Source organism: Dermochelys coriacea, chromosome 9 (assembly GCF_009764565.3).
Source record: "Dermochelys coriacea isolate rDerCor1 chromosome 9, rDerCor1.pri.v4, whole genome shotgun sequence".
In the NCBI taxonomy this organism is placed as follows: domain Eukaryota; kingdom Metazoa; phylum Chordata; order Testudines; family Dermochelyidae; genus Dermochelys; species Dermochelys coriacea.
Window position 1 is genome coordinate 11,048,697 of NC_050076.1, and position 17,106 is coordinate 11,065,802.

The 17,106-nt window shown below is 43.3% G+C and overlaps 1 protein-coding gene and 1 long non-coding RNA gene across 4 annotated transcripts in view; both read right to left on the bottom strand.

The window, feature by feature from the left end:
* Nucleotides 1-15,482, bottom strand: part of FXR1 (FMR1 autosomal homolog 1) — a 67,438-nt gene extending 51,956 nt beyond the window's left edge. For 2 of the 3 annotated variants that reach the window (XM_038416997.2, XM_043492454.1), the window contains exons 1-2: nucleotides 15,220-15,428; nucleotides 1,372-1,424 (exon numbers count right to left, since the gene is read on the bottom strand). In XM_038416997.2, the coding sequence (XP_038272925.1) occupies nucleotides 1,372-1,424; nucleotides 15,220-15,270 (104 nt within the window). In that variant the 5' untranslated portion in view covers nucleotides 15,271-15,428. Of the gene's footprint in view, nucleotides 1-1,371; nucleotides 1,425-15,219 lie in introns of all 3 variants that reach the window. The other variant, XM_038416995.2, reaches the window with a different exon arrangement.
* On the bottom strand, nucleotides 11,995-14,928 carry LOC122455810. The gene is made up of 2 exons (XR_006274299.1): nucleotides 13,685-14,928; nucleotides 11,995-13,246 (listed from the first exon to the last, which is right to left on the bottom strand). It is a non-coding gene; the product is annotated as an uncharacterized LOC122455810 (long non-coding RNA).
* Nucleotides 15,483-17,106: the final 1,624 nt, after the last annotated feature.

A 17,106-nucleotide genomic window follows, 5' to 3' on the forward strand; every position in this document is an offset into this window, starting at 1 on the left:
AACAGTCCCTGTATTGTAATCTCTCATCATATTGAAGCTGTTACATACCCTTCATCATTTTTGTTGCCCTTCTCTGTACCTTTTCCAAATCTAATAAATCTTTTTTGAGATGAGGCAACCAGAACTGCATGCAACATTCAAGGTACAGGCATACTATGGCTTTATATAACGGCATTATCATATTTTCTGTCTTATTATCTAATCTTTTCCTAATGGTTCCTAACATTTTGTTAACTTTTTTGACTGATACTACATAGTGAGCAGATGTTTTCAGAAAACTATCCACAATGACTCCAAGATCTCTTTCTTGACTGGTAACAGCTAATTCACACCCCATCATTTTGAATGTGTACTTGGGATTATGTTTTCCAATGTGCATTACGTTGCATTTATCAACATAATTTCATATTCCATTTTGTTGCCCACCCAATTTTGTGAGATCCCGTTGTCACTCTTTGCAGTCTCCTTTGGATTTTAACTATCTTCAGTAATTTTGCATCATCTGCAAATTTTGCCACCTCACTATTTACCACTTTTTCCAGATTATTTTAAATAAATTGAATCACACCGGTCCCAGTACAGATCCCTGGGGATCCTGCTATTTACCTCTCTTCACTGGGAAAACGGACCGTGTATTCCTACTCTTTGTTAGAAATATTTTAACCAGTTGCTGATCCATGAGATGATCTTTCCTCTTATCCCATCACTGGCTCTGTCCTGCTTTCACAGATGGTAAGAGGAAAGGGAGGGATGGTTGTGCCCTTAGGTGGCAGGAGGAAGGAACAAGGCTATGCAAGGCACAGGCATGGTCCCAACAGACACTGCTGTAAAAAGATTCCAATCCTGCATGCATGAGATACAGATGCACCTGATGTAGGGATCCACACAGGCAAATACTCGAAGCAGTAATATATAAAATCCTTTCAAAATTTACAATATGAACATACAATATGGTACTAATACACTTCAAAAATCTCCAACCTGTACAAAGAAACTGTAGTTGAACCCAGCTGAAAGATGAACACATGGGTGCTGGGTGACAAAAATACTGCTAAAATGTCAGGGAGTAGCGAAGTCATATAGGGAAAGTGAAGCCTTCCTAAAGATAACCCTGGTAAGAGTCCCAAGAAAGTAAAAGTTAATTATCAGAATGAACTTGGTATACTAAATCTTCTAGTGTTGTGAAGGCAGTTAAACTAAGGGGAAAATTTGAGACTACGCTAGTAACTGTGGAAGGAGTCTTAAATATCAGGTGTTCTAGAAATTGATCTTTCCAGTATAAACCAATTACTCACAATCTCAATGGTGAAGAGAAGAATAAAAATCAATACAGTTTTAAACCATGGGGTTGTTTTTCTATAGAATACTTACTTGTTTTCAAATACAACTGTGAGTGAATCCTCATGGACATCTTTGATAAATCCCTGCAATAAGAAGAAAGCAGTAGATGTGATATCTTTATTTTAGTTTGACTTTTGACACAGTTCTACACAACATTCTCATAAGCAAACTAGAGAAATGTGTTCCTGATGAAACTACTACAAGGTGGGTGCATAACTGGATGAAATACCGCACTCAAAAGAGTAGTTAATGGTTCACTGTCAAACTGGGAGGGCATATTTAGTGGGATCCCAAAGAAGTCTGGGTCTGGTACAATTCAATATTTTCATTAATGACTTAAATAGTTGAAGAGTATGCTTATAAAATTTACAGATGACACCAAGCACTTTGGAGGGAAGGATCAGAATTCAAAGAACACCAACAAACTGGAGAATTGTTCTGAATTCAACAAGATGAAATTCAACAAAGACAAGTGAAAAGTACTTCACTTAGGAAGGAAAAATCAAATGCACAACTACAAAATGGGAGAAAACTGTGTAGGTGGTAGTACTGCTGAAAAGGTTCTGAGATCACAAACTGCATATGAGTCAACAATATGATGCAGCTGCAAAAAAGATTAGTATCATTCTGCGGTGTATTAACAGGAGTATTGTATGTAAGACACAGGCTCTAGTTGTCCTGCTGTATTCAGCACTGGTGAGGCCTCAGCTGGAGGACTGTGTCCAGTTCTGGGCACCACACTTTAGGAAAGATGTGAACAAATTCAAAAGAGTCCAGAAGAGAGCAACAATCTGACCTACAAGGACAGGTTTAAAAAAAAAAATTATATATATGTTTAGTCTAGAGAAAAGAAGACTATGGGGGAACCTGACAACAAGCTTCAAATATGTTAAGGGCTGTTATAAAAAGGATGGTGATCAATCGTTTCCCACATCCACTGAAGGTAGGACAAGAAGTAAAGGGCTTAATCTGAAGTAACATAGATTCAGGTTAGATACTAGGAAAAACTTTCTAACTTTAAGTATAGTTAAGCTCTGGAATAGGCTTCCAAGAGAGTTTGTGGAATCCCCATCATTGGAGGTTTTTAAGAATTGAATGGACAAACACGTGTCAGGGATGGTCTAGGTTAACTTAGTCCTGCCATAGTACAGGGGGCTGGACTTGATGCTCTCTCAATGTCCCTTCCAGTCCTATATTTCTATGATTCTAAGTGTTTTAAAAGAGGTTGATGGATCGTTAATGTAGATTTTCAATAAGTCTTAGTACACAGGGGACGTTCCAGAAGACAGAAAGAAAGCTAAAGTTGTGTCAATGTTTAAAATTGGTAAACGGTATGATTAAGGTAATTATAGACCAGTCAGTCAGACACTAATCCCGGACACAACAACAGAAGGGCTGACACAACTGAACTAAAGGTGGATAATATAACTAAAGCCAATTAACATGAGTTTATGCAAGTATAGATCCCATGAAACTAACTTAATATCTTTTTATGGGTTTCAGAGTAGCAGCCGTGTTAGTCTGTATTCGCAAAAAGAAAAGGAGTACTTGTGGCACCTTAGAGACTAACAAATTTATTAGAGCATAAGCTTTCGTGAGCTACAGCTCACTTCATCGGATGCATTTGGTGGGAAAAAAAAAAAAAAAAAAAAACTTCCACCAAATGCATCCGATGAAGTGAGCTGTAGCTCACGAAAGCTTATGCTCTAATAAATTTGTTAGTCTCTAAGGTGCCACAAGTACTCCTTATCTTTTTATGAGAATACAAGCTTAGCTGATAAAGGTAATAGTGCTGATGTAATTATAGTGGCACGTCAGGACCACTACACTGAAGGTTGCGCCATGACATATTTAAAGGTTGACCTTCCTAAGACTTCTAAAATCAACATGCTTAGCCAGATTCCTTTGAAATTTGGTCTGCCGCAGAAGGATTCAGAGTAGAGTTAGTAAACCAAATTTGGGATCAAATGAGCTTGGGATGTAGAGATATTTCTTTAAAAAATATCCATTTTTCAAAAAGTTTCAAGGTTTTTTGTGTGTGGTTTTTTTGCTCAGCACTATTAAACTATTCATATGTCATCAAAAAGGTCTCAATCTGTCAAGTTTTACTGCAAGTAGCGCATGACACCCACTAAATCTTTGGACGGTCCAAACTGAGAATGATATTTAAGAAAATATATGGGTTTTTTAGGTGCACATGTACCAATACAGAAAAAACAGCTAGAGGGTTTCCATTCCGACTATTTACATGCTTTAAAGCTCAACTCTAGTAAGCACACTTGCTTTTAAATTTGGTGTGCATCACAGGGGCACGAGGTAGTGTAAGTAACCCAAATCGGACCGTGGTATTCCCAAATTACAGTCTCCCCCAAAAAACTGGTTTACTTCTACTGCCGCGTTCTGTTAAACTGAAAGATACCAATTTTTACCCAGTTTTTAAAGCAGAATAGTTAACAGCCAGCCTAACCAAAATGTTTGTTATACTTGTTGGGGAGGAGATATAGACAGGACTTTGCGTAGAGGGGGTGGGGGAGACAGAGAGAGGGGTTGGGTTGCAGCTTTGGAGGTGGCAGGAAATGAGGACAGGTAATAGGCAAGTCTTGGATTAGTTATTTGAGACCATCTGTATTTTATTCGCTCCTGGGAGTGTTTGTGGGGGTAAGGGGGCTGTACTTCCTAATCTCAGGGCAGATTAACATGGTGTTTTCAAACAGAGGTTTGGAACTGATAGTGCAAGTACTTTGACCGCTGAGAGGAAAGAAAACCTGGGTTGCCAATGTATGGATTCTGGATGACCCCCAGATCATGAGGTTGCAGAAGTTTGTGGGAGAGTAAGGAGTACACCAGGGGTCGGCAACCTTTCAGAGTGGTGTGCCGAGTCTTCATTTATTCACTTTAATTTAAGGTTTTGCATGCCAGTAATACATTTTAACGTTTTTTTGGAAGCTCTCTCTTTCTATACATTAGTCTATATATTATATAACTAAACTATTGTCTTATGTAAAGTAAACAGGATTTTCAAAATGTTTAAGAAGCTTCATTTAAAATTAAATTAAAATGCTGATCTTACGCCGCTGGCTTGCTCAGCCCGCTACCAGCCTGGCATTCCGTTCACGTAGGCCGGCAGCAGGCTAAGCGGGGCCTGCGGCCGGGACCCCAGACCGGCAGTGGGCTGAGCAGCTCAGCCCACTGGCGGTCTGGGGTTCCATCTGTTGGCTCCTGCCAGCTAGGGTCCCGGCTCCGGCCCCGCTCAGCCCGCTGCGGTCTGGGATCCTGGCCCTGCCCACATAGAGTGGGTACCTACCTTCTCCCTGGTTCTAGCCCATTCTCTTCCTCTCTTTCTGCACTGAGCTGAGGGTGGGAGTGCACTGAGCACAGGGCTAGGGGTGAAGGAGCAGGCTGGGGGTTGGGGTGTATGGTCTGGCCAGGAGCTAAAATGAGGGAGGGGGCTCAGGGTTGGGGCAGGAGGTTGGGGTGTGGAGTGCTTACCTGGGCAGCTCCCATTTGGTGCGAGAGATGCAGGAGCTCCCGTTTGGTGCAAGGGGTGGTGATGGGAATGTGGGGGGTGCAAGAGAGTCAGGGCATGGGGTGTGTGAGGAGGGTGCAGAAGTCAGGGCAGAGAGCTGGGGGCATGTGGGGGGGGTGTAAGAGTCAGGACATAGGGTGTGGGGGGACTGGGTATGTGTGGGGGTGCTGGAGTCAGGGCTGGGGTAATGTGGGGGTGCAAGGGTCAGGGCAGAGGGCTGGGAGTGTGTGGGGGGTGCAGGGTTACAGCAGGGGGCTGAGGGGGTCAAGGCAGAGGGCTGGGGGTGTGGGCTAGGGTGTAGCTGGGGATGCGGGGTGCAGGGGTTAGGGCTGGGGTATGTGTGAGAGGGGTGCAGGAGTCAGGGCAGAGGCCTTGGGGGGTGTGGTGGGGGATGCAGGGGTCAGGGCAGAGGGCTGGGGGTGTGGGCTAGGGTCATGGGAGTGCTTCCAGCCCCCTGCCCAGAGCAGCTCATGGCACGGGGCAGGAGGGGATATGCCCCAATTCCACCCCCCTTCCCCAAGGCCTAGTCCCCACCGCTTCTCCGCCTCCTCCCCAGAGCAGCAAGTGCGCTGCGGCTCTACTTCTCCCCCTCCCGCACAAGGGCCATCAGCTGATCTGCGTCAGGGAGGGAGAGGAGGAGGGGCAGGAACCCAGCACGCTGGGGGAAGAGGCGGGGGAGGGGGAAGCTTGCCTGCCCTGCAGCAGCCACCAGCAGGACCAAGCTTCTTCACCCTACCCCCACAGGCAGAGAAGAGAGGGCTGGGGCAGGCAGAATTTTTAATGGAACGCTGCTGCCGGCCTGGGTACGACAGCGAGCTGAATGGGGCTGGCGGCTAGGACCAGGCAGGCAGCAGTGTGCCATTAAAAATCGGCGAGCATGCCGTCCATGGCACGCGTGCCGTAAGTTGCTGACCCCTTGAGTACACCATCACATGGGGATTGCTGACTAAAGGCTGATTTGGCTGGAGTGAAGTGGCCTGTAATGGCATCACGTTTTGCACACTCTGCAACGTCTAACCAGTTATTTAAGACATTGAGATCTAGTGTAAATTCTAATGGTGAGTCACTCAGTCAGAATGATCTATGCCTTATTCCAGGTGTATTATTCCTCATCCAATCTATGAGACCAGATTTGGACAGCATCAGAGACTTGTGTCCAGGAGCTGTTACAGTTCTCTCTGCTTTGGCAGAGCATCTGAATTGCTATAGTAACAATATAAAAACTACTAATAAGTATTCGAAAAACATCAATCGGGAAACTGGAGAGTTCATGACTGACTGAAAAATGTGTGCTATAAAGCATAGCAACACGACAAACTCTGACACCTCACTGCTTTTCAGAGATGAGTTTCCACCCTCCCATGCAGGTCAAAGAACCAGTATGCAGTACTGGCAACAGGAGACGAAGAACAGACCCCAATAGCTGAGGACGAGCTACCACCTGCTCCCAAGGCCACTGCACCCAAGAAACAGCGGCGTAGAATGCTAGTGGTCAGGGCCATTCTGTAACCTCTTGAATCTTATACTGCCAAGGGCCATCCTGGTATGTGCATACTGGGGTATTGGTCAAAGAGGATAGATTTCAGAGTAGCAGGCGTGTTAGTCTGTATTGGCAAAAAGAAAAGGAGTACTTGTGGCACCTTAGAGACTAACAAATTTATTAGAGCATAAGCTTTCGTGAGCTACAGCTCACTTCATCCGATGCATTTGGTGGAAAAAAAACCCAGAAGAGGAGGGGGGAGCAACCTCCCCCACCCCCATGCCTTTTTTGTGCTTTAACATGTCAGAAGGAAGCCTGGGGGTGACAGTGAATGGGCTGTAAACAGAAGGAAATGGTTTGTATATTTCAGCAACTCCGGGGTTGGCAGAGTAAAGGTATGCATATTAATGGGGTTTATTGAGGACTGCCTGCATTTCCTGATTTTCACAAGTATGAATGAGCTTGGCTCAATTCAACATTCTGTAAGGAGACAACACATCACCAAGCAACCTTAGCTCTGTGTGAATGTAGGTTTCTCCCCTACCCGCATTGCATGTACTTTGATTTATGTAAGGTGTTTGACTTAGTACCATATGACATCTTAATTTAAAAAAAAACAACTACAATAGAAACTTAACATGGCACACATTAAATGGATTAAAAGCTGGCTAACCAACGGGTCTCAAAATCTAAGTGTAAACAGGAAGTGAGCACTGAGCAGGTGGAGCTCCACAAGGATCATTTTTAGCAATAACTTAGAGGAGAACATAAAATCACCACTGATAAAGTTTGCAAATGACACAAAAAATAGGGGAGTAGTAGACAATGAACAGGATAGGCTGACAGAGCTATCTGGATCACTTGGTAAGCTAGGTGCAAGCACACAATATGTGTTTTAATACAGCTAAATGTAAACATCTAGGAACAAAGAAAGTAGGCCATACTTTTAGGATGGGGGACTCCTTTGTGAAGCAGTGACTCTGAAAAAGATCTGGAGGTCATGGTTAATTGCTGCACAAGAGCACCGAGTGTGACGTGTGGCCAAAAGGGCTTATGTGATCCCTAGATGCATAAACAGGGGAATCTTGAGTAAGCGTACAGGATATATTTTACCTCTGTATTTGGCACTGTGTGACCACGGCTGGAATACTACATCCAGTGCATTAAAACAGGATATTGATAAACTGTAAAGGGTTCAGATAAGACCCATGAGAATGAATAAATGATTAGAAACCCTGCCTTCCAGTGATAGATGCAAGGAGCTCAATCTACTTATCATAACAAAGAGAAGGTTAAGGATTATTTGATTACAGTTTATAAATATCTACATGGGGAACAAAGAAAGGTATAACATGATCCAATGGCTGAAAGTTGAAGATAAAGAAATTCAGACCAGTTTTTGACCAGTCTTGAGAGTTTTCCAAGTGCTCTGATTCAAACCATCTTGAAAGCAACTAGTCTTTATATTACTGATAAAGACAGATGAATATAGGGGGCTGCGAGCAACCAGAAGAAACAGAGATTACATTGAGGGCCCATTTGTCAGGTTAAATCTATTCGTTATACAGACTTGAAATCTGGATGTCTCAGATGCTCACTTTGCGAAGACTGTATATCTTCTGAACTTGGCAAAAAGGTTAGGGCCTTTTCTTTAGAATATCAATACTGCCATAGTTATCCATGGATGTGTCACCTTAAATTGGAACATTGCATTGTAATCTACATATATCTATGCCTTAAGATCACATGGAAACTGCAGATAGTTCAGCTGCATAGCTAAGCGGGACTTCTCATACAGCTATGCTCCAAAATCTGATTCTAGATGAAATATAAGACTCATTTTGACCCATTAAGTCCCAATTTGTACCTTATCTATCTTTGAATTGTCTGAGGCACCTAAAGTAGCAGTCTTCTGATTTAAATGAAATTAGCAGCAAGACATTCTCACTGAGGAATCCTCAGCTCCACAACTCTCTTTTATCGTTTATTATTTGTATTGTGGTAACATCTAGGAGCCACAGACATAGACCAAGGTTCCATTGTGCTAGGCACTAGACACAAACATAACAAAAAGTCAGTCACTGCCCTAAAGAGCTCCTTGGTCTGCCAGAGCAGTAATTTGATAACCTTCATAGAACATTGCAAGACGCATCTGTTCCTCAATAAGTAACATTTTTAGAGCAGATGGAAAGTTTTTTGGTGGCACTGAGGCAATATGTAATTTTTTAAATATAATTTACACATTTGTCGAAATGCTGAGGTAATATTATTACTAACACATTTCATAAATCTAACAAATAAAGAGAACAGTTGTCTAAATCATATTTGTTTAGTTAAACGTGAGATATTAATTCCTATAATGTGTTATAACCTTAGTTTGCAAAATGCAAGGAAGTGGAGAATAAGGTCTTATACCTTGAATTTCAGAGGAATTCTACACCAGTGTAGTAATGTATGCTTTAATAAATTAGAATGATTAAAGGACTGGAAAACACACCTTAAGGAGAATTTGTGAACTTGATCACAATCTATAAATACCTACATGGGAAACAAATATTTGACAACGTGCTCTTCAGTCTAGCAGATAAAGTTATAACAAGGTCCAATGGTTGGACACTGAAGCCAGACTAATTCACAGTGGAGATCAGGTGTACAATTTTAACAGTAAGTTAAAAGAACAACATTGGAACAATTTACCAACGGTTGAAAGTTACCAAGGGTTGTGATGGATTCTGCAGCACTGGCAATTTTAAAATCAAAATTGGATGTTTTTCTAGAAGCTATGCTCTAGTTCAAACAGGAATTATTTCAAGGAAGTTCTATGGTCTGTGCTATACAGGAGATCAGACCACATGATCACAGTGATCCTTGTTGGCCTTGGAATATATGAACAGATTTGTTTTGTTACTATGATCCATCGCTTTGCGTTTACACTAGCCACTTTGGATGTTTTGACAGAAAGTGAGAGTTTTTCCTAAATTAATAGGTAATGGAAAAAATTAACATTTTTTCTCAGAGTAACTGGGAAAAGTACTCTGTCACAATGACTTTTATTTAACCATTGGTGACTGTGAAAATAATTATGCCAAAACACCACTTTGGAAATAAACAAAAGAAATTGTCAGAGAAAAAGGGAGTGGTAGGACTGAGCAAATAAAACAATATGGTGAAAAAGGCAAACAGGTGAGCTTTAAATAAGTGAATGGTGATAATTCTGTAACTTCAGCAAGAGGACTATCTAATACAGGGCAAACCCAGAGGTATCTTATGCACTCACAACATAACGGGGGGGGGGGCAGGGAGGGACGGAGAGGAGATGCTTGTGCGTAAGCGAGGTTTCTTCTGTGCTAGACTGGGAACCAGAGTCTCATAATAAAGGTTTCAGAGTAGCAGCCACGTTAGTCTATATCCGCAAAAAGAACAGGAGCACAAGTGGCACTTTAGAGACTAACAAATTTATTTGAGCATAAGCCCACGAAAGTCTCCAAGGTGCCAAAAGTACTCCTGTTCTTTTTTTCAAAATAAAGGGTCTGCGCACACCATGGAGATTTCTGTATCAAACCCCACAAGAGAGCTACTGATGTATTGGGGGAAATCAAGGGGTGCAGGAAAAGGCTCTACTACAGCTCAGGTGTTACCACAAACTCACATGGTGAGGAGTGCAAGCAGTGTATATCCGTCAATCATCCCTACATCCGAAAGCAGGTTTGATTCAGCCTGGTTGCGTGGGGCCCCATGGGTGATACATCCACACTGATGTTAAGTGTTCCCAAAAAACAGAAGTTCCCTTAGCTGAGGCTTTGCTTATGGGTTTAGGATTAGGCCCACCTGAAGCGAATCATGAGTAATTTATGACATCAGTATTCTGATACAGAACAGCAGTTCTACAGCTTTTAAAAATGTAAGTGAATTTAGTGGACAGGCCCCAGCCTACGATTCCAGGGTAGGAAGGGGAGCCTTTATCCACAAAAGAGGCACAGCAGACAGTAGTGCAAGTTTCCTCCCAGATGTATCTTAACCACAAGTAGGAGGAACAAACTCTAGAAAGGAGTTCAGTCTCATTCAGTCATTTGTCTGTTTGCTGATATTGCTAAGAAGGGACGGTGGCAATTTCTGTGTCATGAAAACCTGGCACATTACAAACTTGACTATGTGCACCTTATTCATTGAAAGAACCTCACATAATAAAGGTTTCGGTAACTAGTGTTGTGGGCTGTGTCTGAAGCTCTGATGTGGAGGTCAAAAGATCTGAATACTATTACCAAACCCTTAAGCCTTTTAATGCCTAAGCACTGTATTTTTATAAGGATCACATATGTGAATTATTTCATGTAATACATGGATAAAATATATGGTGGATAAAAATGGATGATTTTTTTTAATATAAAAATCAGATTTTTATTTAAATCAGACTTTTATTATTATTTAAATTCTAAGTTTTTCCCTTCAATAATAAACCTGTTTAAATTGAAATCCAAACTTAATACAAAATATGTTAAGGCCTAACCTTATTATAATATTTTAAAACATTTAAATAAAAAAATTATAATGCTGAATCTATGAGCCTCTATCAAACACTCTGAATTAAAGGCTGCTTTTCTATATAAACAAAGAAACAAGAAAAATCTAACTTTTGAGGTCAAGCTTTATAAATATGGCACAATAGATCATGTACTGTTTTAAGGCCTTGTTTTGTTTAATAAAAATACATTTTATGTGCTGTAATGTCTCAAATTAAATTCCAGCTACCATCCTAATGCAACTTGACACAAATCATGAGCAAAAAGTTAATCATTCACCATTTTCTAACATATTAAGTGTACAGTTAATAAGAATCTGAAAATATTAAGCTATATAATTGCTTAAACAAATGTATATAGTTATAGTGTACCTTCCTATTTAGAAAAAAGATGTATCACACCTAGAGTACAGGTTCTAATTACTTGTAAAATCAGCATGTTTTAATGGTTATATCAACCAATGTGAATACATCTCTCTTTAGAAAATAACTGAAGCACAAATGGAAAAGTTGATTAAAACTGATTATTTAAATCAGCCTATCCTGGCCCCATTTGGTAGTTTACTGCTAATGGTCACTTCTTAAGACAGAATTTCTGGGGAATCAGAATGACATCTGGTACATACACAACTTTCCTATGATTACCTGAAGCATTAGTCAATACTGGCTCAAATTCAGGCTGGGTATAAGTGCATATTATTTCCACTGGTAACAAACAGGGAGTTGCACCTGCTTATGCTAGGGATATTTTTGGTCCATTGTGTGTTATTTTTCAGCATGCAAGTCTAGTTATTACAAATGTGTGTTGGATAAAAAATAATCCTTCAAAAATATGTTAACTTTATTTTATCAACAAAATGTACTTTGACCTTACAGTTAAATAATAACTGAGAATTCAAATACACATAAATCAGGAAATTCAAAGGTATAGTGTCTGCAGTAACTACAGTGTGGCGCCTTAGTACGCAAGTAGTATTCTGCATTGCTGTATATGCCATTAAATGCACACAAGCAATATAGCAAAATACAGCTGCAACGGTATTGTAGCATTTAGTTTCTTTATTTTTGACCACACTATTAAAACCTGGGTTGTTGTTTTTTTTTTTTTGTTTTTTTTGTTTTTTTTTAAGATGCTCATCTGAAGGATCCTGCGAAGATTAATTTACCTAGTGTTCAACTTATCTGCCTTGGCCTCATCATATCCTAGGCCCTAATCCTACAAGTTGTTCCATGCAGGCTCTAAGAGGAGTAAAATGAGAAGAGCACTCTGTCCATTGGATAAAGTAAAAATGATTAATAGAACCTTGTCAGATAATGTTTATTTCAAAAATATTTAAAATTGGTTTGGAGTTTAACGTGGTTCTCAAACTAAGGCCACTGCTTGTTCAGGGAAAGCCCCTGGCAGGCCTGGCCAGTTTGTTTACCTGCCATGTCTGCAGGTTCGGCCGATCGCGGCTCTCACTGGCAGCGGTTTGCCACTCCCGGCCAATGGGGGCTACAGGAAGGGCAGCCAGCACATCCCTCGGCCCACGCCGCTTCCCACAGCCCCCATTGCCCTGGAGCAGCGAACCACGGCCAGTGAGAGCCGCGATCAGCCGACCTGCAGATGCGGCACGTAAACAAACCAGCCGGCCCCCCAGGGGCATTCCCTGAACTAACAGCAGCCCTTGTTTGAGAACCACTGGTTTAGAGTTAAATCAGATTATATTACAAGAGCTAATCATCAAGAAATCCCTCTTGTAGCATACACCATAACCAGTTACCCTTTTAATTAAATTGATTTATATTGTGAAAAATAGATTTTGATCTTTTCTATTTTTAGAAAAGTACAATAACCATTTTCCTTACTAAATTTTGTCATTTCTAATACACACATGAAAAACTCTATAATTCTAGCAAATGAAGTGCAGTTAGTGAGGGACAAGAGAAGCTATTATTGATGCCATTTTCATAGCTCTAAAGAACTAAATACAGTAAAACATATGACAAACTTGATTTAATATTAAAGATTTTTGTAAGCACATGATTATAGCTTCGCTGCAGTTAAGTCATTTATACAAGCATTATTTTACACAATTAGCAGCTTGGCTTTGTATCTGTTGGCATGGTGGGTTAGATTCACATCTCATGACATGATTGAGGTATACTGCAATAATGAGTCTGAATCCAGGACAGAGTGCAACCCTCAGGTTTCATCCTGTCATGCTAATATGTTTTTTTTCCCTTCAGAAGAACAAGTAATGCCTTCCATATACTGACCTGAAAATACACAAATCTTACCTGAGATAGTGATCCCCTTGTAAGTCTTGCTATTCTATCACTACCCAGAGATGCTGAAAGCATCAATCTGATTCCTCCCTCCCTCCCTCCCTTCTAAACCCTAGGCAGAAAAATTAAGCAATTTAGATCTCAGACATGCATGCAACCTTTGTTTGCTTAACATGCAACAGCTTTTTAGGTCAACCAGACCTGACCATCAGCAGATGTTATTTCACTGTATTTATCTACTGAAACAAAACAGGATCTTCTGAAAGGGTGTGCGGGTATGGATCACAAGGTGACCAAAAGCCTTAACTCAATACATTTCAACCCCAGAAAGAAATTGGAATATAAACCTAACTCTTAATAACTGGACTACATTCAGTTTAGATGTCATCCTTACTCCAGACCTCAGTTAATAGAGCTGATCGCCAAACTAGTCATTTCTAAGTAAAACCCACTTAGGGTCATCTCCCTATGACCCATTACTTCCATTAGCCACCCTTCATAGTGCTAAATACACAATAGTACAGACCCAGCCCTTCCAATTCTCACTTACTTGGAAGGACACTTCTTCATTCCAGATTATAAAGCAGGCTTTTTATGATAATAATTTTGAATTTACACATATCCTTTCATCCAAAGAGTCTAAAGTACTTCATTACACTCTTGTAAACTCTTCTATTCTTCAACAGATGAGGGAACTGTAGCATAGTTAAGTAAATTATCCAAGGTCACAAAGCAAGGCAATGGCAGAGACAGGAATAGTATCTAGATAAAATTCCTGACTACTCTAACAAGCAGAAAAGGCTCCCTTCTTTTTTTTTAAAAAAGCATCTTTCTCTTACTATGAAGGATTTTAATGTGTGTTCTGATGAGACTTTCAAAATCTCAATAAGACTTTTAAAATGTCTTTGTCAAAGTCAAACATCACTATTGATCTGAATAAAAAATTCAACACTACATATTAAGAGTGGAAATACAATTTTCCCTATTCAGTTCTTTCCATCAGAGTCCTTCTTACTAGTTTATCAACCAGCTATCTATTAAAAGACAAAAACTTGTAAAATCGGCTGGTTATGATCCTTAAAACACCAACTAGGTTTACATACAATACAAATTACCATATGATATCCAATGTAAATCCACAGACCTAACCAACAGGAAACTCATGAAACAGGTCGATCAATCACTGTCTGACATAGAGAGCTATTACAAATCTATGATTAGATGTAAGTGATTAAGGAAGTCCTGAAATTAAGTGCACAGGGAGCAGAGCATAAAGTGAGTGCTCACAATGATGGCTGCAATCAGCCCTCCTGAGAAGGAGCACAGAGAGCTCTCTCTATAAAAAGAGCTGGGATTCTCAAACATCTCAGGCCTGGCTTAGGGAAAAAGACTGACAGGCAACAGCTGAGAATATTTTGTATTGATCCTGTAACATCCTGGCATGCCAGGGAGGGTGGTGGTGAAGGAAGCTTTCTGATGACACAAATAAACTCCAAGTCCCTAAGCAGTATATTATATTGGCTTTTATTTTCAGCAATTTAATCCACTCCCTCCCCCTCCGCACACACCTACAAAACGCTTCTAGCCTTCAAATAATAATCCAAACCCTCACCCCCAAAAAGGAAGAAATCTTTCTCCATTTGTCAGCTGATAACCTGCCTCAGACCCAATGAAAACAGGCTCCCCCTTCCACTTTACGTGGTACTAGCCCCATCGTTTGAGAATAAACCTCAGCTAGACGCCCCCAAACTCCTGCTCAAACCCTACCACACACGCAGATGTCTCCTCCCAGCCCAGCCAGCTGCCCCAGGCAGCCCCTCCCCACAACCCAACCCAACCCCCTCCTCCCAGCGCCCCCTTCCCCACTACACCCCGGCAAACCTCCCCCGCCCCGCCCCGCCCCGCCCCGCCCGCGAACACCCCTTGCCCCGCAGGCCCCGCTTCGCTATCACCTGCCCGCCCCGCGCGCCGGGCCCGAAACTACCCTAACGGTTTCTTTGGGTGAGAGGGACAGGCCGAGCCCGGCACACGGAAACCGTTACCCGCCCCGCTCCCGCTGCTCGCCGCGCCCCCGCGGACCGATACCTTGTAGAAGGCCCCGTTGGAGCCGCGCACTTCCACTGTCAGCTCCTCCATGTTGAGACCGCAAAGGACGCCGGGACAGGCTTCTAGAAACTGTCACCACGGGGGGGGGGGGGGGGCGCTCTGCGGGCTCCCGCTCCGAGTCCTCACACAGCGCGGGGCGGCGCCGGCTCGGCTCCCTCTCCCCTCGCACTGGGGTGTTCCCGCTCGGCTCCCCGGCCCCACCCCGCCCACGGCAGCGGCTAAGTCCCTCTCACGCCGGGCGGGGCGCCTGTCCCCTCCCCGAGCTCCCTCTGCCGGCTCGGCTCCCCTCCGGCCTTCCCCTCGCGCCCTGGGCCCCCGCCGCCCACCCCGGGGAGGAGCAGAACCGGCTCCCCCAGGGCGCGGGCCGGCTCCTAACGCGCGGAAGGGCGGGCTGCCGCCTGTCCCCGGCGCTGCCGCCCGCCGCCGAGCGCGGCGCTGGCAAACCCCCCGCAGCCGGCTCGTTACCCCGCCAACCGAGGCCTAGCGCTAACCACCCGCCGAGCCCCTTCCCTCAGGGCGCCAGAGGCGGGAGCGGGCTGGCTGGTCCCCAGGAGAAGGGTGTCTCCCTTCCCACGCGGGATCGCCCGGGAGCTCCCTCCACGCTCGCACAGCCAGGGCGGGAGCTGGCTCACCCCCAGGAGATGTTTCAGAGCAGCAGCCGGGTCAGTCTGTATCCGCAAAAAGAAAAGGAGGACTTGTGGCACGGTGGGGGGCTCACTCCCCTCCCCCGCTTCCAGCCGCTAAGCCTCCCAGGACTGAGTGTCTGGTGACTACCCCTTGCCCCCGGGAGGGGCTCTTCACGATCAGACGTAGGAAACCTGTTTCCCTTCCCCACCCTGGAGGGGGGGGGGCCCTCCATCGGCCCAGGACACCAGGCTACATTGTTCATCCCTTCCTCACCACCTCCCACACGAGGGTGACCAGACAGCAAGTGTGAAAAAGCGGGAGGCGGGGGGGGGGGGTAATAAGCCTCTGTATAAGAAAAAGCCCCAAATATCTGGACTGTCCCCGTAAAATCGGAACATCTGGTCACTCGATCCCCCACACAGTTCTTCCACTACTCCTACCACCCTGTATTGTTTACTCGCGGCTTGTGCCCTGCCAAAGAGCTGGATCAAATGTTGTGAAGGGGGAGGCATAACACTGGAAGCGGAGTTGTGGGTGGCTGGATGGGAAAGAGGAGGGTGGCGAACGATGGAGGAGAGATGCACAGAGCGGAATCCAGTATGTTTAAATCACTCAAAGTTTGATAAGCCTTATGCCTGTTATCAGCCAATTCACTTTGTATGATTTCAGAGTAGCAGCCGTGTTAGTCTGTATTCGCAAAAAGAAAAGGAGGACTTGTGGCACCTTAGAGACTAACAAATTCATTTGAGCATAAGCTTTCGTGAGCTACTGCTCACTTCATCGGATGAATCTGTAGCTCACGAAAGCTTATGCTCAAATAAATTTGTTAATTTCTAAGGTGCTACAAGTACTCCTTTTCTTTTCACTTTGTATGTTATATTCCCTTCTTTCTCAACCATTTGTCTGTCTTTGTCCTTTTGGATTACATGTACTTTGGGGTAAGAGCTGTGTCTTCGGTGTTCAGAAAGCACCTAGCATGTTGTGGACGCTAATATAAACAAGAATCCGCAGGAGAAGGAGGATTTCTAAACACACAGGAGGGCCTGACTCCCCAAGAAAAAAGGCTTGCCTATATATACACAGACACAGGGGGCAGGACTTTCCCACACATACAATGCGGCCCTGGCCTCCACAAACTGCCACGGACTTTTCCCAAATAGTCACATAAGGGTCTGAAGAGGTGGCTCTCCAAATTCACACAGAAAATCCTTAGTTTGGGAAATGATGCATATGACTCTG